Below are 21,730 nucleotides of genomic sequence, written 5' to 3'. Positions count from 1 at the left end.
AATAATACTTTATATAAAATATTTTTTATTATTCCATGAAACTATCTACAATTACATCACATATGAAATACATCCAATAAGGACTACAATTTTCTTGGTTTCTTAAGCGCGCAACAAAATCAGGTAAAATATAATTAGGAACAAAATTGAGATTGCGATCAAATTATGAAAATGTTACGTCATCAAGTGATCTCCGTTTAATTTATATAGTGTCATTAAATAATGTTAAGCACTAGTTTTTTTAATAAAACACAATTAAAAAATAAAAAAGTATTTTTTTTATTTTACTGGATCGAACCCTGTTTAATGCATTTTGAGATTTGGACCGGACCCGGTCCGGCCGGAACAGTGGAGCATGACTCTACTATTCACTGAATATAGTGTGTTTGGTATTGTGGTAGCTTTTGTGGTTGCAGTTTGAAAAAAATTGTTTTATAAAAAGTATTTTTTGTTAAGATTGATTTTATATTTATGTATGTTTGGTTAAAACTGTGGTTGAAAGTGAGGTTGAATAAAAAGAAATTTAATATGTTTGGTTAAGAATGCTTTTGAAATTAAGATTATAAAATAATTTTAAAAAATATATATATTTATATTGATAATTTTTAATTTAAATATTATAGATTTAACTAATGCTATTATATCATGAAATAAATAATACTTTATATAAAATATTTTTTATTATTTTATTAAACTATTTACAATTCCATCATATATGAAATACATCCGACAAAGACTACAGTTTTCTTAATTTCTTAAGCGCATAACAACATCAGGTAAAATATAATCAGGAATAAAATTGGAATTGCGATCAAATTTTACAAATACTACGTCATTAAGCGATTTCCATCTAATTTATATAGTGTTATTGACATTAAATAATGTTAAATACTAATTTTTTAAATAAAATATAATTAAAAATAAAAAATATTTTTTTTATTTTTCTGAGTTTAACGCAATTCAATATATTTTGAGCTAAATATTGCTAGAATTGTTGTAGGATTATTCTCTAATATTAAATTTCTTATAAACTAAATTTAGTAGATATTTCACTTCAACAGTTATGACAACTTTTTAGATTTTAGGATAGGGCTGTCGGTAGAATAGTTTTTCATTTTATTTGCTATGAAATAATTCTGTAAAAACATAATTTCTTATAAATATATCATTCAAATGTGAATAACTTAAAATCCAAATGGAAGAGACTTTATCTCCATGCGTTATATTAAGCTAATTAGACAATACCTATATCAAGAAATAAAAAAGAAGAAGTTTTGCCCTTGAAGCATAACATGACATAGATGTGAGTAGCTATTTTATATCTAATCAAATAAAAAAAATTGTTATAAAAGAGAGTTTAAATTTTAAATTTTTTAAAATTAAAAATATATTTGAGAGTGTAGTTATAATTATTTTTAAAATATTTTTTTATTTAATTATATATTAAAATAATATATTTTTTATTTATTGTTAGATTTTTTATTTTTAAAAATTATTTTTTATTTATTGTTACGTACGATTCTGATAGATAAAACAAAAGATTAATCATTGCTTTATTCATTGTTTTATTTATATATATATTTTTGTCTTATTTATTCTTTTCAAAATTTATTTATTTTGAACTGGTACAAAATAATAAAAGATAAGTTTTGTCCGGCCTATATATTTGAAAGTAAAGAATTTTTTTCAAAATATTTATAATTTTAAAATATATTTTAAAATTTTTAAAACTCATTGTTAAATCCGTATATATCTAAAAACATAAAAATATAATTTAAAATAAACTAGTATTTACAATTAATAAAAAAATCAGTACAACCACAGCCTCATGCAAGACCTACCGCAACATTGATGAGAGTAGCTGCATCAAATAAATATATTTTTTTATTGTTACAAAAGAGTGTTTGGATTCGAGATTTTTAAAAAATAATTTTCCACAATAATCTTTTTTGGATTCGAGATTTTTAAAAAATAATTTTTAAAAAAAATATTATTTCCACAATAATCTTTCCAAAAAAACACTTTAAATAACCACCGGCACGAGAAATAAAGTTTTTATGGTGACGTTACTGTCCTTTTGTTTTCCAGCATTCATGTTTTCGTACGCCTTTTTTCTTGCCATTAATTATCCTGACCCTTTTTGACTCATCGTTGTCTCTCAAAGGGCTGTTAGCTTCGACTTGCCGATGGACTGAGGTAGCTTTCTTGTCTCGTTCTCTAAGCCAAGCACCGCTAGGCACTAGGACGCGGTAGCTCCACATCCGTGGAAGGGAAAAGCATGGCTGTCGCTGTCTTTTCTCTCTCAACTTGGACGCTGTGCCTCCAGAAATGAAACGTGGCATTGTTCAGAACCATAACATTTAAAAATGCCATATTTCACTAAAGATTTCTGCTGCTATATTAATTTCTTATTTTTCTTATATTATATATTAATTTCCTAATTTATCCGATGACAATGCAACATTTCTAGAAGAATTAAGGTAGTCAATTCCATTTCATTTGGTTTGAAATAGCTAAAATATTTTATATTAATTAAAAAAATAAACAAAACAGAAATAAATATTTCATTTTAAATTTTGGCATGTTTTGGATTTTTCGACTAAATTCTATATGGAATATTCCGATTTCATTCTAGATGTTCTATTCTGCTCTTAAAAAGCCATTAAATTAAATTGAACCTTATTCAATTTAATTAATTAAATCACTCAATTATAAAAAAAAATTTAATTACTATTTTTAATAATAATGATATTAATAATAATATTGAAAATTATTATTATTGTTTTCATTAATAATAATATTAATTTTTTAAAATTAGATTTATCACTAATATATATGATTTATATTCATGTTGTTTTTTTTTATGTTTATACTTTTTAGAAATTTGAGCAAAACAAGAGATGCTTTAGATTCCATTAGTCTTGATAACATTGACTTAATTTTATATTTAAAATATTTGTGGTAAAATATTTTACTTTCATAATATTTTAATATTTTATTTAAATTAAATTACTTTAAGTTAAAGATCTATTTAATCTTGACTATTTAGAAATATTTTAAATTTTAAAATTATATTTGTTTGGTATTATGTTTGTATTAAATAATTTATAATTAATTTATCTTGAATTTAAATTATATTTGTTGAATATATATATATATATATATATGAACAGTACAATCCCGAAACGGCATGCCGAAACACTCTAAAACTAAAACATTCTATTCTAATTAAAAAAATAAAACACTTATCGAAATAGAATTGACAATCTTGAAAAGAATACCTACTTATAGTAAATGTCACGTTTTTAAAATATGATGAAAGGATGTTATTTCATTGGTTATCATTAATTTCCTAATTAATCTTAGGAATTTTTAAGATATACCATTAGCGCATGTTATTGATGGATTTTGTTAAATGATTTTTTTTTAATTTTTTTTACTTTTAGGGGGTGTATAAGATAAAGATAAATGATATTTTTAAAAGTATTTTTTATTTAAAAATATATTAAAATAATTTATTTTTAAAAATTTATGTTTGATTTTAATGTATTAAAATAATTTAAAAATACAAAAAAATAATTTAAAATTAAAAAATTAAAATTTTATGAAATAATAATTGAACTGCTTCCTCCATGCTACTCTAACATTTTTTAGTATTAACACATTAATTTTTTTTATTAACTTAAATGTTTGATCAATTACCACTATAATTATTTTTAAAAAATTTAAGTTTGCTTTTATCTACTAAATAACTAAGAAAAATTAAATAAAACTCACTTTTTATTTATATTTTTATTCTACTTATTTTTAACTTAGATCCATTTATTTGTTAGAAATTAGTTTTTTTTTTAAATAAATTTTAAGAAAGTGAATTATTTTCTAATGTTTGGTAGTGTAATAAAAAATAAGTTGAAAAACATTTTCTAGTGTTTGGTTATGTTATGGAAAATGAGCTCGAAAATAACTTATTAATATTTTATTTTTTTTAAGTTTATTAAAATAATGAAAAACAAATCTTACAAATTAAAAAGTTGAATGAAAATAAAATTTCATAAATTATCTCAAATAAAATAAATAATAATCAAAATAATAGAGATCTAATCTAAAAAATAAAAAATTAAAGATAAAAAAATTAAAATAATAATAATTAATATTTTATAAATTATTTCAAATAAAATAAGTAAGAATAAAAAAATAAGAATCAAATTTGATAAATAAAAATTTCAATAAAAAAATGATAGGAAAAAAAATAATTATTATAATAATAAAAACTAAAGTTAATATAAAAATTTAAATTTTAAGAAATAAAATTAAAAAATAAATATTCAAAACAAAATACATATAACAATTAAAATTTTGAGAATTAAATTTGATATAATTAGCAAATAATATGATATTTTTAAATTTTTCATAACTTTTAGAAAATATTTTTTGTCTAAATTTTTTAGAATTTTTTTTTTTAAATCAAGTTAAATTTTTCTTTATCTAGAAATTATTTTTTTAATAATAATAAATAAAATTTTAAAAATAATTTTTTAAATAGTGAATTATTTAAAACATAACCTTAATAATTTTTAAGTGTAAAAAACTAATTGAAATACAGGTAGTAATTGACTGGAAAAACAACCACCCACTCAATGTTCTATTATTATCTTCGTTGCTGTATCACTCTCATCTTAATCGAAAAGGCCAAATGGACCATGCCAAAGCCATAAAATCTGGACTAAAAACACAAAAAAAGAATCCTCCAAAATGCTACAATATCATCCACGATTAATTGTATCTTAGTTTATAGTGAATATATATACTTATATATTTTATTATACAGCAAAACAACTATGCAAGTCCATAGTAAATGTTTCTTAGTCTATAATGTATGTACGTACAATAAATACATAATAAATTATTTCATAGTGCATTTTACATTCATATACAATAAAAATCTCGCAAGTTTTAGAGTTATATATATATATATGAAGGGATTAGAGTTCAATACTATTGTAGTATGCAACATTTGTTTTTAAAGATAAAAAGAGAAAAAAACATTATGAAGAAAACACTCCTCTTACAAGCAAGGAAGCAGGAGAGGAGAGGCTTGAAGCGCTATGGTAACATGTTAAAAGAGTATTAGAAAATATAATAATAATTATTTTTAAAATATTTTTTATTGTCAAAATATATTAAATAATATATTTTTTATTTTAAAAAATATTTTTAATATTAATACATTAAAATAATTTAAAAAATTCAAATTTTTTAAAATTATAATTTCAATGACGTGCGCAGGTGCTTACTTGCTCGGAAGATAACTTTAACAAACACGGTTCAAGAAATGTTAAATAATTGCTCTCAATTCAAAATGTTAAAGAGTGGTTAGGTCATAATATCAAAAGGTAAAGTTAATTTTTAAACCTTTTCTCCACATTTATATATTCATTAATTACATGGTATGTCATTCCAGGCGGATAGTCCTATATCCGATATGAATCAAATAATAGCAATATCTATGTCATTCTGACGTGCTGTGCTTAACAATTCCAAGGGTGTCGAAAGCTCGTCACCCACTGCTTTATTTTTTTCTAATTATTGTTTTTTAATATTTATTAGTTTAATAGTTCTCTCTTGTGTACTGCTCGAGTGCTAATTAAGTTAGTCTAGCATTTAAGAGAATTAAAAGTTGCAGTTCAGTGAAGAAACGACGTCGAGATTTGGTAAACTGTTCAAATGTCATACTTAATTAGGAAGGGGGTAATAATTATGTTATTTAATCTTGATTGATATGTAAATTCATCTAAAAATAAATACCCTTATTGTGGAATAAAATAAGAAAAATAAAGTCTAAATCCAGGCATACAAAGTAAAGTCTACCTTGATGCATCGACCTTCCAATTTCATTCGAGCAATAATAAATTAACTTTCAAATCACTCTACCATAGGGACAAAAAGAGGAGGGTAAGGTAAAGAATAAGAAAGTTTGATGATCCTCTTTTGGGTATTCGAATAAATTTGATGGAAGACTATTCAACTTTTGTAATATGATTGGTGTTGTTGTATAAGATATTTTAAAAGTATTTTTTATTTGAAATTAATTAAAATAATTTATTTTTATTTTTAATACTAGTATATCAAAATATTTTAATTAAAAATATTCTAATTATTCAGTAAATTAACAAAATGTTTGTGCAACTAATTAAAAAATAATAATTAATGGGATTCTAATTTACACACACTTATACTTACTCATATTATCGTATTGCATATATATCAATGAATGTTTTTATAAAAATATCAACATTAATTTTCTAAAAAATACTACATGGAAGGAAATTTGAATAGAATCATATATATATTGGTACAAAAATGAACAAAAATCTTTTTTTATAGATGGACTAAAGTTTAACATGATTACATTATCATTATATATATATACACTGGCAAATATTAAAGATATGGAAGCTAGTAAAAAGTATATTCTATTTTTTTGACAAAAAGGTCTTCTTAAAATTAGTAGAGTTTATCAAAATGTGTAAATCATTTTCTGTAAATGAGTCAACGATAATGTAATAAAATGCTTATAAACTTTTAATATTTATTTTTATCATAGATATAAAAGAACCCAATTTAGTAATTTGATAAATTTTAATACTTTTTTTTCTATCATTTTTTATATTTTAAGTATTGGCTCCTATTTCAAAACATTTTTAGAGTTTTAACTGTCAAAACAAAGTGCCAATAAGTTAAGACATAGATAAAGGATGATTTAAGAATCTTATTTTACATTAGTATATACTGTACAAATATACATATAATGGAAGAAAATGATTAATATATTTTTTAGGAAATATTAAAATAGTATTATGCTCTCTTGTTTTTAGAGTTAAAGTTGGAATTACATATAAGCATTGACGTATATGTTTTTGAGAGATATATATAAAAAATTCCATGTGGAGTATATGTCTTTTTAATTTTTGCTTGAAAAATGTTTTCCTCTCAATAAAAGTGATAATTCTTAAAAAAAATAAGAGTGTTTTTATGAAATCAATTTGAACACAAAATTCAAACTTTTATATATTATTATAGATAAGTATTATTCTTATTTAAAAAAATGATCAAGTTAGATATATTGTTTATTTATAGAAAAGACACTGAGATGCTTGACTATCTTGCACTCAGGATAACCCTTGCATAAAGAAACATGGAAAAAATAAAAACACTCACGAGCTAGACGTATTGCTTATTCATGGAGGAGGCGCTAAGATACTTGACCATCCTGTACTGGGGATAACCTCGCATAAAGTAAGGTGGAAAAAATGACAATGTTCTAGGGTCCATATCTTAATAGCAAAGAATAAAATTGGATAAAAAATCAATTAAAAAAAAAACAAAGTCAGTCCATGTTAACTCGACTAACTTGTGACCCAAGATATGAAATGAGAATAGTCCCATGAAAAAAAAAAGGTATAACAAACCACAAAACTCAATGCCCAATAAATCAATGCTAAATAATAAAAATTAAAAAAATTCTAAAAAAAATTAAAAAATAAAAAGACCAAACTCAAACCAGGTAAATCATTAAAATTAGTGGACTAAATCATGAGACTGAGATTACCTTATAGAAGACAGACATGAAAACATTACAAATAAAAATTCTTAATTATATAAAAAAAAATAAGGACTATGTCTTGCACCAAAAATAAATAAAAGAAATTAATCATGGATTGAATAGAAAACAAAATAAATGAAGAAAATGATAGAAAAAGAGCAATGAAATAAATGATGACCAAAATTTGAAAAAAAATGAATAAAAATTCTAAAGGATAAATTGGAAAAAAATACAAAGTATAAAAAAATAGAAATTAAAAGAATAAGTTTTCAATTGGATATAAAAAATAAATAAATTAAATACAGAGAGATGAAATTGAAAAAAAAACTTTTAAAAGCATTAAAATAAAAAAAAATAAAAAAAATAAAGACCAAACTAAAAAGAAATACAAAATGAAGGACACAACTGAATTTTTAAAGGCTTAGCACGAATACCAAGGCTTCTAAGATAGTAAAGAAGGGAGAAAAAAAATCTATTGGCACTGAACCGTTGTCTGCCTTGCCCAATGCCCCACACTAATAATTGCACCAAAACCTTGCGTGTTGGATGAGACAACGATCGAGTTTTTTTGGCTACTAGAATTGTTATAATGTATCTCTAGACAAATATGGAGGACTCTTATGCGCTGATGCATGCTTGGTGTCAATATATTTTACTAATTTATTAATATATAAATAAAATAAATTTTAAAAAAGAATCCAACGAAGTATCATTATTATAAAAATAAAGTATCATTATTATAAAAATAAAATTACTTAAGAAGAAGGTGAGAATACCCTAGACAACCATTTTTAAATTTTGATAAGTCAAATGTTGAATGTGTAACCACTCTCTGTAGGGTCATTTTTTTAAGCAACCAAAGTTATAAACATTATTTCATTATACAAATACAAAGAAAATGATGAAAAACACCATCAACAAAAAACCATTCCTTTTAGATTTCAAGGCCAAAAGAATATTTTTTATATTGCATTTTCAAAGGTAAATGATAGATTTAACCCTGATCAATCTACAAATGACATATGTCTCCATTAGAAAAAATAATTTTACCCTAATACTAAGGAAATTATTAAGAACAATGAAGGGCAAAATAGTCATTACTCCTTTTGAATTCACAATAATTCTCTTTATATGGTTTAGAAAAGGGCTGAGTACTTCTAGTTTTTTTTTAATATACCTAAATATTAGGTATTATAATATTTGTCAATAATTGATTGTAATTCGGGACATAAAAAAATGTAGATATTTCAACTATTTTTTAACTCAATAGAACACCTGGAAATGATTTTTATTCCAAAGCCGATTAATTACAATTGTATCACATGATATGATTTTGGTATGCTTGCGCATGAAGTAATATTTTTTTTAAAAAGCTGATTTTTTAAAATTGCTTTCAATTGAAGTAATATTTTTTTTTAATATTAATATATCAAAAATATTTTAAAAAACAATTTAATACTTTTTGTTTTTTACTGTTCAAAGCCATTTGAAATACGTAATCGACTGGAAAAACAAACACTCACTGAGGTGAAGCCCACAGAAAAAACCAAAGTTAAATTGCGTGTAAACTGACCGGTCTCACAGAGTTTACCAATACTTCGTTGACACTGCCAATCTGATGATCAAGTCTGCAGGAGTCATAATAAATACATTTGAGTCACTTGAACGTAGCCAAGGTCCTCACTGTGATATCATATCTCTGTCTCTCTTTGGGTGTTTGTGACAAAAGAGAGTAAGTACCCTGCCTCATGGAGGATACCATAGTTTTGCGTTGGTCCACTTTTAACCACTAGCGAAAGCAAAAGCGAACACGAGTGTCTGACTTGGCTTGACTCGCAACCAACCCGCAGTGTTTTCTTTCTTTGTTTCGGCAGCTTGGGAGTCTTTAATTCGCGGCAGTTAAGGGAAACGGCTAGTGGGTTGGAGAAAAGTGGCGTTAGGTTCTGGTGGGTGGTGCATCCTCCCCTGGCTGACAGTCAAACTCAAGCTGGGAAGTCAAGCACTCCAAATGAGCCATGTTTGGAATTACTTTTGCCAGAAGGGTTCTTGGAGAGAACCAAAGATCGGGGATTTCTAGTGAATTCATGGGCACCACAAGTTGAAATACTCAACCACGGCTCGGTTGGAGGGTTTGTGACTCATTGTGGATGGAATTCTTTACTTGAAGCCCTTTGTGCTGGGGTGCCAATGGTGGCTTGGCCTCTGTATGCAGAGCAAAGGATGAATAGGATTTTCTTGGTTGAGCAAATGAAGGTGGCTCTAGCATTTAGAGAAGCCGAGGACGATCAGTTTGTCAATGCGGCCGAGCTGGAGGAGTGTGTGATTGAGCTGATGAACTCGAAGAAAGGTGAAGCTGTTCGAGAAAGGGTTCTGAAACTTAAAGAGGATGCAGTGGAGGCGAAGAGTGACGGAGGATCTTCTTGCATAGCCATGGCTAAGTTGGTGGATTCTTTTAATAATTGTAAACCGCGGGCTTGAAACCATTAGTGTTCAACAATGGGATCTATCTTGTTTGCTGATCATTTTTACATAAACATGAACTTTCAATATGTAATCTTTTAAAAGAAAAGTAAATTCAAATTAAGTTCCAATGTTCCTAACAAAGGCCCTGAGGAGACAAGGATTTGTGATGCATCAAGCCATTTTTATGTCACAAATTACATTAATGCTCTGTTCGCTAATGCAGCGGTAATAAATTGCTTAGTAGTATGTTTTTTAAGTTGTTTTTTTGTTCGAAAAAATTATAATTAATTTTTTATGTGTTTTTTAATAACTTTAATTTTTTCATATTAAAAATAAAAAAAACCTAAATAAACATGATCTTAATATGTTTTTAATTAAAAGATATCTTCACAATAACATCATGCAATATGCAATACATTATCAAACAAAACATGTATATTCATGACAACAAATCACAAATAATAGGGTAATGATAACTCGGAATAAAAATTAATAATTGATCATGTTAAGTCTCTTGTGCTCGTTGGTGACCAATAAAGTAAGTTGCATATTACTAAATGAGATGATATTTAATTTAATAAACTAGCTATAACCCCACACACACACACACAAATTTATCTTGTGATAGCATGAGTGTTGTTTGGCCAAGAACGCGGTTTCTCACGAGAGGACAAAGCATATTGCGGTATTGACCCAAGATATATAGGGAAAAGGGCCTTTAATCCCAAGAGGCTGATTCCTATATGGCGGCATCTGCGCATGTGGTTCATTTTCAAGCCACCAAAGCATTCTTTTTGACCGGGGATAAGCGGACTAGCCGGCTGAAAGGCAAAGAGAATTCGAAGGGAGCCTTAGCTTTTCTGAGGTTCTCCGAGTGCTATCTGCCTGAACGAAGCTTTCGAGTTTAAGTGTAGTTTTGGGTTTTTACACACAAATACTAGCTAACGTGACCCGTGATTCTTCGTGAATCAAATAATCAAATTTTTTTAATAGAGTTTTTAAACAAAATATAAAAGAGAATGTTTGTCTACTTTTTTAGTTTTTGATTTTTTAACTCGTAATGTCACTTTATTTTGCATTTAAATAAAAAAGGTTTATTACAACATATTGACAAAATATAAATATACACTAAAACACTTCACATTCCACGTGAAAGAAAATACATTATTCATATTGACAAAATATAAATATACACTAAAACACTTCACATTCCCCGTGAAAGAAAATACATTATTATAATATTTATATAATGAACTATAAAATGAGTTAGTAATTAATTAAAAAATATAAAAAAACAAAGGGCTTAGGGTAGGAGAAAAAATATATTTGAAAAAAAATATCTTTTCTGGATTTTTGTCAGATCACTCGAGTTTTGGATTGACCTAGTCAGTCGACTAGTTTATTTCAGGTCAATTGTAAAATCAGAATTTAAAATAAATAAACACATTCAACGCTGTTAGGTTTGGCCTTCCAACAAGACCCAAAGCGTTGAGTTCTGCTATGGGCATGGCCTAAGCTGTTGGGTTCTAGTTAGAAAAGATTCTAAGATGTTGGGTCTAGTAGTAGAAAGATCCAATTAGGTGTTAGGCCACGGTGGTAGGCAGGACCCAAGCTATTGGGTCCTGGTTCTAAAGCCCAATGTTGTTGGGTCTTGGTGAGATGGAGGACAGAGCCCTAGTTGTTGGGTCGTGGTGTGTGTGAGGCTAGGTCTTGCACTGGCAGAACCTAACACCTACATGGATCTTGCACCAGGCAAGATCCGAAGCTATTTTGAGTATTGCACACGTCAGGATCTAAAGCAATTATGGATCCTATACCTGACAAGACCCAACACCCAATTGGATCCTGCACACGTTCGAACCCAACCTTAATAGTTCCTGTAGGGAGCTGGACCTAACATGTAACACCCCAAGATTTCCTTATAATAAATGCAATTTTCATGAGCTTTACACTCATGAAAATAAGGGATTTTTTTTCTGTTAATATTTATAACATCTTAGTTCCACACATAATGTACCATAATAAATAATAAATGGTCAAGGAAATAAATTAGCATTTGATGTAATAGAAACATAATGACTAAGAAATGAGAAAAACATAAATACATTTTTTGTTTGGTTACAACTCCCATAAATTTAATAATATCTAAATTACTCCTAAAACAATTGTCTCGTAATGGAAAACTTCTTCTTATCGTTCATGGTAGGAGTTCTACATAAAACTAATATTTATATAAATTTTAACAATTATAATTATATAAAAATAAAACCATTGATTCCCTGCATTTTTATGATATTGTTATGTCATAAGTCATAACATGTTATTTGTCCACAAGACCTTAACATATTTTGTCCATAAGATCTCAGCTCATTGAAGTATACTGCACCTCTGTATTTTAACAACTTCACTCACTCTTGGTCATTCTAGTTGGGTATACCACCCATCTTTTATGAAACAATTATTCGTTATTTTTAAACATATTCACCTCTTTGTTCCATATTTTCTAGTAATGAAATTGACTTATCACTTTAATCTAGTCATCGTTATGTCAATGACCATCTTAATTACTTTGTTCAGCATTGTCTCGAATATCCATCTTGAGATTTATGAATTCATCCATTCTATCATGTCATCTTGCTAACCAATATTATAAACCTATTTTACTACCCGTTATATTTAACGAGAATACTTTCCATTATTGATACCTCATACTATCACATCACATCTTTCATTTTAACCATTTTATTTCTAACATTGAATAAACACTAGTTCCTATGAAAGGAACTAGATTCCCCTTCAGTTCCATCAATTACGGTTCCTTTCTCCCTACCAAGTCACTAATGCCTTACAACAAATTTTTAAACTAAGACACCAACCCTTCAATCTAAATCTTCAATTAGAATTTGTGTTTAAAGCCTTGATCCTTAATGCCCTTCCATTAATGTCTTTAGTAATTCCTAAACACTAATCAACAATATCACTCCAGTAAATAGTGTCATGTGTTAGCACTAACTGATCAATACCAAGTAATAACTTCTCATCTAGGATCACCCTAACAATTCTATTCTGCTCGTCCCTGCCATTTAGGAACATATTTTTTTCAATTCAAACAAGGCAATAATTTCTTAATCAGACAACCACTCTCATTCCTCTTCACCAAGCATTCACCTCTCAGCAGGTAGTAATGCTCATTGCCTAGAACATGGTATAATGCTGTAATATTTCAAAAATAAAAATTATCATGACATCTCAATCATTTTCACGTATTTAATCATAATACATTTTTTTTCTGATAAAATATTTTTTTTAATTTTTTTTTAAGATTTCATGTTAACATTACACTGTTTATATTAATTATCCACTTGATAATTGCTTCTATTAGTAACCCTTCAACCAGGATACTAGTCCCAAACATTTGGACAACTAGTTCCTCTTATTACGCCAATTTCAAGGCATTTATCACATTTACCCAAACTCGATTCCAAGTCCAGTCCATTACTTCTGACTATCCAAAAATCCAACCATCTAACATCTGACATTGACCCTGTAATCGGGTCATTAATCTATTTATCTAATTTCTGGGCACCGACCCCATCACCAAATCTTTTATTTATCTGCCCAATTTCTAAGCATCGACCCTATCACTAGATCTCTTATTTATTCACTCAATTATCGAGCACCAACCTATTTATTGGGCCACTAATTCATATGTCCAATTTACTAGGCACTGACCCTCTTTACCGGACCACTAATTCATCAGCCCAATTTCCCGGGCACTGACCCCTTTGTCGGGTCACTAATTCATCAACTTATTTTTCCAAACATTGATCCTTTTACCGGGTCACAAATTCATCTGTGTATTTCCTCCAAGCACTACCTTCATTTGCCCATTTTCTCTGGCCATTGCCCTTTTTATCGGGTCACTAATTCATCCGCTCAATTTCTAAGGCACTGATTCAACATATAAATTTTTTGCAATTAGCATAACCACAATATACATAATAATATCACAAAATTATTTTATTATCAACTTTAAAAGCATAACACATTACAATCTTTTTCCAAAAATATACGATACTATTTATATCAATTATTACAGTCCTTCAATTAGTTTTGTCGCCAATTCCTAACTAGGCAACTAGAACTTTTCAATTTTCTTAATAATAATAACATTGTTATAATAACATTGTTACACGTGTGCGACGTCGTGATGAAAACTAGAATGAGAGTCACCACCTAATATTTTGGTCACTAAGAATCCTAACTGGTCTCAAAGATCGGGTACGGGATTGGTTGCATAAAGAAAAGTATTAGCACACCAAATACATCTTATCTAAGGTAGGCTGTATTGTTTTATTGTCTGATAAAATCTAAAGCCTTGTCATATTTTCTTATTGTTGGTCTGTCTGTGGTTTAAGAAAAGTTCTCCCTGCTCTCCCTGCTCTCTCTGCTCCCTAGTAAGGAGATCCTTATCTTATCGAGTAAAACTTCATCGTGCTAACGTCAATAAAAGAATTTAATATTCGAAATATATCTTACGTATAAAGTCGCAACTCCAAATATTAAAAGAAAACAAAATAATTTTGTTTGGAATTTTTAAAATATTGACCTAGTTCTCGCGATTTTAATAAACTGGTTACTAAAGTCAAAATGCATATGAATACATATTCTTGAATTTTTTTTTGTTGTATGAAAATACAATATTTTATTTTTATTTTTGAGAGACTTAACCGTTTGCGTAAAAACAAAATATTTTTATTTTTATTTTTTAATGCCTTGAAAAATCCAGGTATTTTAATATCGGATTTGTATATTTACAATATATAAATACAAACCGATATTGATCAAAATTCGGTAACAAATTTGTGGAAAAACACAGATTTTTTAAATAATTTTTAAAGAAATTTTTTTTGAATGGGCTAGACCCGGCCAAAAAACTGGGCCGAGATCAGCCCAATAAAATGCAAATTAACACATATGGGGCTGGACTTAGCCCAGCCACATTGACAGGGCTGAGTCAACCCGGAAACCAGCCACAAATACAATTACCCGTTACGGTGCTCATGAACAGTAGCAGGGTAATTATTCCTTCTTGCTTGCGGAAACGTGCACAGTGCACGTTCTGCATGTAAGAAGATAAAATGAGAAACTAAGACAAAAGGAAGAGAATTGCATGGAATGGAGGCGCTGTCGTTCACGGTGCTGGTGGCTCACGGTGGCGTTGATGTCGCGGCAACTGGCTGTGGTGGTGGCTGAGAAGCCCGGTGGCGGTACTGGTTTTCTTCGTCTTCCCTGTGCAGAGGTGCCAATGTTTCTCCCCTCTTCGTCCTCTGTTCCCCTCTGCAATCTCCTCATTACTCCTCTGTTCCCCTCTGTAATCTCCTCATTACTCCTCTGTTTTTTCTCTTTTTTACTGCCCCCCCCTTTCTCTCCTGTTCTCTTCCTTGCCCCATGGTCACCCCCTCTGTTTTTCTCCTTTTCTCCTCCCCTCTGTTTTTTCTTTCTGGTGCAGCTGATGCTTGTGCGTTGGCTGGCAGTGCTTCTCTTTGTTTCTTTTTTATTCTCCCTGTGTTTTTTTTAGTCGTTTTTCTTTCCGCCCTCCTCCCCCTCTGTTTTCTTACGCTCCCTCCAGCTCCTCCCTGTTCTCCCTGTTTTCCTCTCCGTCCCCCTTTCCTTTTCTTTCTGTTTTTCTCTCATGTATTCCCCCCTCTCTTTTTCTCTTCTATCCTCTTTCCCTCTCTCTCTGTCTCGTCTTTCTTTTTTCTGTGTTTCCCCCTTGTTCTGCTCTCCTCTCTTCCCCCTCTGTGTGAAACAGACTGTTTCCTTCTTCCTCCCTCGTTCTTCCCTCCTCTCGGGTTCTTCTGCTCCTCCTGATCTCCCCCTTCTTTCCCTTCTCTGTTCTCTCGTTTTTATGCATTCGTTTTCTGATAATAAAGCCACCCAGGAATGTTATGGCTGAAGAAAAGGTAACGGTCGGTGATTGTTTTGGGGACGTTTAGCAGGCATGGGGCGGCGTTTCTTTCTCTGATTTTATAGCCAAATGAATGCCATACGTTTTAGTAACGTAATGGATTGTGGGCAGCTGGGGCTAATTATCTCTTCTTCCCGCTGAAACGTTTCCCTGGTGCAATGAAGATGATAAACTGGGTCACTTGAAACGGCGTCATTTTGGGATGCGAAATGGCCTTTTTGAGTTTAGTCACTCAATTTCTGAAATCTTGTAATCAAATCCTTGGGTAAATTCTATTTGGAGCCCTTGATTTCAATGTCATTTACACGACAGCCTTTGATCCGTGATTCACGTAATTTGATCCTTAATTAATCAATAAATATTTAATTTCTTTAATTAAACCCTTGATTGAACCTAATAAATTCTTCAAAATTATAATTGGACTCTGAAATTCAATAAAAGCTTAAGTTGACTTAAAAATTAATTTTTCTTACAATCAAATCCTTTATAAATTTAATTAAACCTTACATAAAATTTAATTGAGTACATAAATATTTGATTTTGGATTTTTTTTACTCAAAATGAATTTTTTTTATTAACAAGGCTCTCATCAGTAAAAAATATACTGTTAAATTTTAATATTTTTTATTTTTGACCCTCCTCAACCAATTTTGATATGTTTTTCGGATTCCAACATCCTTTTCTCGCTCTTATTACTTTTTGGATTCCATCCGAATATTTTTTAATATATTTTTTTTATATTTTCTTAATTTTTGTGTGGGAACCCAAAAATAAGTAACAACATATATTATAAAAAAAAGAAATACAATGTCTTAACATTTCTAAAATTTTCTAAATAGATTAAGTGTTGGGCACTTACCTGTAATATGATCACTAAATGCACAACCCTGATATTGTCTTCCTATAGGCAATTCTCATGTACCAACATGAATTACTAAATCACTTGTATGATTATTATTTTTTTGAAATAATTTAAATTTATTTCACCATCGTGAAATTAAGTTTAAACTTTACATTCATAAATTAGTAATAAACTATTTCCAATTCATATGCCCATAATAAATTATTTTATTTATAATACATTTATCATCATGGTTTATCTAACTAATAAATTGGTTGTATTATCCATTCCATAACTTCAATTCCACCATTTTTTTCTAATCCTTAACATTACAGCAATCAGATTAAATGAGGATCATGTCACAATTTAACAATCAACTTTAACAATCCAATTCATTTATTTTCATGAATTTGGCCAAACCTTTATAAGAAGATGGAAAATTAAGATTTTCCTTCCATCCTATTTAATTTGCAATTTAATCACTCTAACCATATTTTTTAATGTATTTCAACATTAATTTTATCATTACCTACACATACATTCCATCCTTTTCTCACTTTACCAAATTTCTTAGTTTAGTAAGGGTGATATTTTTTTTTTCTATTTAAATCCTACTTGTTTATGCATTACTTAACCCCATTAAATATATTTTCATCCAAACTAAAATTCTAACTTAGTCAAATACAATTTCCCTCTTCTTCCATTTTGCCTTGCTGATTTAACATCCAATAAGGGATCAATTCTTCTTTGATTTGCATTATTAAAACCTCATTTAAGGTTAATGGTTAATTTTATTCATTTGAGCATGATAATTTTTTATTTTATCAATCACATACATTCCCTATATTTTCCTACCAATGCCAAAATTTCAAGTAAAAGGTAGTATGAAATTTCTTCAACTTTGTATTCAATTAAACACTAACCCATTCAATTCTCATGCCAACTATCGCACGTATACGGTGTCGCGGCGATCATTCACCCTATAGAAAAAAATGGGTTATGTCACAGTATCACAAATTACTACAACCAATATGCTAATCATAAAGTACCATAATTAAGCATATCATCACCCAAGCATAAATGTATGAAATTTCTACAATTAACACAATAAAATCATACTTCTAAAATAACAAGGAATTTAACTAGAAGAAACCTCAAGATGAAACCATATTTTATCTCCCTCCTTCTTCTTTTCTCCACACTTCATTCTTCCTCCACAAGCTTTAAAATCCTTAAATCACTCAAATATTTAGTGCAGCTCCCCATAAACCTTCTTAATTATCTTAACTCTCTATAGTCATGCATTATTTTCAAGAATTGATGAGAGAATTGTATAGAATTTGTAAGAAAATCCCTAACTCCCCTTTCATTTCATATAACCCGCTGGACACCCCTAGCAAATTGGGTTTTATATACTAAAATTTTTATTATTTGCATTTAAGCCCTTACCTTTCATATTCATATTGAAATTTATCTAGTCCCCATGAATCATTTTCTTTTCTTCTTTTTTTTTTTCCTTTTGGTAGGCTGGAAATAGCCATTTAAAGGCTAACATTTCTGCTAATTTATACCATCTTTCGTTTAATTATATCACGATGTCTTTCTGGTGTGTCTGTATTTTTACCCAGTTACTGGTACTTATTCATGTAAATTTTAAAAATCACTATAAATAATATTCTAAAATTTCACCCCATGGTAAAATAATATATTACAATGCTCCACATAAAGTTTCAACTCAATTTATCACTCATATTAAAAGTTACACGTGATAGCGCAAAAATAGTCATATTGTAATTTTTCTAATAACAATCCCAATTTCTTAGAAAATTTTTAAATTTTAACCATAGCTAGGAAAATATATTAGAAGTCTCCATACAAATTTTCAGATTTTTCTAACAATCCGATCAAGAGTTACAAATTTTTAACATAAAATTAGTCAATTTTTGATTTTTCGCCCAAAAATCAAAATCTCCTTATTTCATCCTTGCATAAAGCAACCAATCCTTTTACTGTCTCATTGAAAATATTTTACTATATTTTTTTTTATTTTTATTCATTTACGGCTTATATTTTACACCCACGCTTTTCACACAATTCTTTTATTTTTGACTGGGGGTTTACATAACACATAATTTATTTATGTATTTAATAATAAATATAATTCAAAACTATTGCATAAAAAATAAAAAAATAAAAAAAATTGATAAAACTTTGAATCACATACACTAATGTCATAAAATTAAAATATTTTCTATCACCCAAAATATAATCTCTTATATAATACTAAAAATTTATAAAATATATGATGTAAATAAAAAATTTATTAAGAGCTCCATCAATTTAATATAACAATATTACAGAATTATTTACACAGCCAAACAAAATCTCAATATTTTTTTTAAAATATATTTTTAAAAAATATAAAACACGAGAAAGATATTATTTTAAAGCAAAGAAAAAAAATTAAAATTTTAAAATTTTTTGGGTATAGTGTCACAGCCAAACACAATGCCAACATTTATTTAAAAAACTATAAAAACATAAAAAAATTAATTTAAAGTAAAGGAAAAAAACTTCAAAATTGTCAAAAAGTTTTCAAATAATTTTTAAAATGTAAAATCAAACATGATCTAATTAATTTTAAGTAAAGAAAAAAAAATTCAATTTCTTGAGTCTAGCCTCTCAACCAGACACAATCTTAATATATGCTTTTAAAAAAAATATTTAAAAAATAAAAAAACATGAAGAAAATATTATTTTTAAGTAAAGAAAAAAATAAAAAATTTAAAATTTCTTAGGTCTGGCATTGTAGCTAGACATAATCTCAACATATTTGTTTTTTTTTAAATAATAAATAAACATTATAAAAATATTAATTTGAAGTAAAGAAAAAAACTTAAAAATTGTCAATTTGTTTTCAAAGAATTTTTGAAAAGAAAAATCTTTTTTTTTAAATAATACATAAACATTATAAAAATATTAATTTGAAGTAAAGAAAAAAACTTAAAAATTGTCAAAAAAATTTTCAAAGAATTTTTGAAAAGAAAAACAAAACATGATTTAATTAAAAAATTCAACTCAACCTAAAACAAAAAAAAATTATAATCACCCAACTTTTATACAATATAAAATAAATCTCATCAATTTATTTTGAAAAATAAATTTAAATAAGAAAAGACAATGACAAAAAAATTAATGTGGTATGGATAATGGGTTTAAAAGCCGGTCATACTTACTGGTCTTCCATTAATATTCAATAATGGTGTTATGTTGTATTGAAAAAGATACACACACATGATATGCAAAGGCATATAGAAGCATGGGGGGTTAATTCTCACATATGTGATAACATGGATTCTCAATCCATCCACCAAAGGAAACCATTTTTATTTTTTTTTACAATTCTCCTATGTTGATGTTCCTTGGGTAGATTGCATTGAATAGCCCTACTAGGAGAGTAGGTATTTTTAGTTTTTGCTTTTCATGTGATTGACTCCAATCCCTTTTTTATTTTTTGTACTCGGGTTGTGATTTTTGACCGAGCCTTAGGAGATTGCTCACACCCCTATATAGCTTTCAATGTCTACAAACCTTCCTACACCATCAAGACCCAACACCCATTAGGGTTTAGCACTGGCAGGTTCCAATGCTATATTGGGTCTTTCACATGTCAGGATTCAAAGCAATTGATGCAAGACCCAGAGTAATTTTAGGTTATGCATCCGGCAAGACCCAACTCCCATATGAGTCCTGTACCAGGAATGACCCAAAGCTATTTTTTGGAGCAAAGAAAAAAAGTTAAAAATTCTCAAACTTTTTTGAAATGTAAAATCAAATATGATTTAATTAGAAAATTCAACCCAGTCTGAAACGAAAAAAAAATTATCATCAGCCAATTTTTGTATAATATTAAAAAATTTCATCGATGTATTTTAAAAAATAAATTTAAATCAGAGAATGCAATGACAAAAAAAAAATTGATATGACTGCTAGGTTTGGAAGTTAGTCATCCTTATTGATCAATAATTTTTTTATTAATATTCAACGATAGTGTTATATTGTTGTGAAGAAGATACACACTCATGATCTTGGATCCTACTGAGGGCAAGACCCAACTCTAATAGGTGCAGCATGACCTAATATCATTGGATCCTAATGAAAGTTGGACTCAAAGCTAATGGGTCCTGCTGCAACAACCTGACTTAACAGTATTGGGTTTGGCTACCAAAGCTAGACCAAACGATTCTATTGTTATCTTCGTTGCTGTATCACTCTCATCTTAATCGAAAAGGCCAAATGGACCATGCCAAAGCCATAAAATCTGGACTAAAAACACAAAAAAAGAATCCTCCAAAATGCTACAATATCATCCACGATTAATTGTATCTTAGTTTATAGTGAATATATATACTTATATATTTTATTATACAGCAAAACAACTATGCAAGTCCATAGTAAATGTTTCTTAGTCTATAATATATGTACGTACAATAATTACATAATAAATTATTTCATAGTGCATTTTACATTCATATACAATAAAAATCTCGCAAGTTTTAGAGTTATATATATATATATGAAGGGATTAGAGTTCAATACTATTGTAGTATGCAACATTTGTTTTTAAAGATAAAAAGAGAAAAAAACATTATGAAGAAAACACTCCTCTTACAAGCAAGGAAGCAGGAGAGGAGAGGCTTGAAGCGCTATGGTAACATGTTAAAAAGAGTATTAGAAAATATAATAATAATTATTTTTAAAATATTTTTTATTGTCAAAATATATTAAATAATATATTTTTTATTTTAAAAAATATTTTTAATATTAATACATTAAAATAATTTAAAAAATT

General features: G+C 28.1%; 2 protein-coding genes across 2 annotated transcripts in view; both read left to right on the top strand.

Moving 5' to 3' along the window:
* Nucleotides 1–10,191, top strand: part of LOC105142051 (anthocyanidin 5,3-O-glucosyltransferase-like) — a 10,828-nt gene extending 637 nt beyond the window's left edge. The window contains exon 3 of the mRNA XM_011049500.1: nucleotides 9,368–10,191. Within this exon, the coding sequence (XP_011047802.1) occupies nucleotides 9,368–10,081 (714 nt within the window). The 3' untranslated portion in view covers nucleotides 10,082–10,191. The remainder of the gene's footprint in view (nucleotides 1–9,367) is intronic.
* Nucleotides 10,192–10,809: 618 nt separating this feature from the next.
* LOC105142050 (anthocyanidin 5,3-O-glucosyltransferase-like) overlaps nucleotides 10,810–21,730 on the top strand; it is a 25,732-nt gene continuing 14,811 nt past the window's right edge. The window contains exon 1 of the mRNA XM_011049499.1: nucleotides 10,810–10,968. Coding sequence (XP_011047801.1) covers nucleotides 10,810–10,968 — 159 coding nt within the window. The remainder of the gene's footprint in view (nucleotides 10,969–21,730) is intronic.

The sequence above is a fragment of the Populus euphratica genome, unplaced genomic scaffold (assembly GCF_000495115.2).
Source record: "Populus euphratica unplaced genomic scaffold, PopEup_1.0 scaffold193.1, whole genome shotgun sequence".
NCBI classification, from domain to species: domain Eukaryota; kingdom Viridiplantae; phylum Streptophyta; class Magnoliopsida; order Malpighiales; family Salicaceae; genus Populus; species Populus euphratica.
The sequence above is the reverse complement of the archived record's forward strand: the minus strand, read 5'-3'. Positions and strand labels throughout refer to the sequence as shown.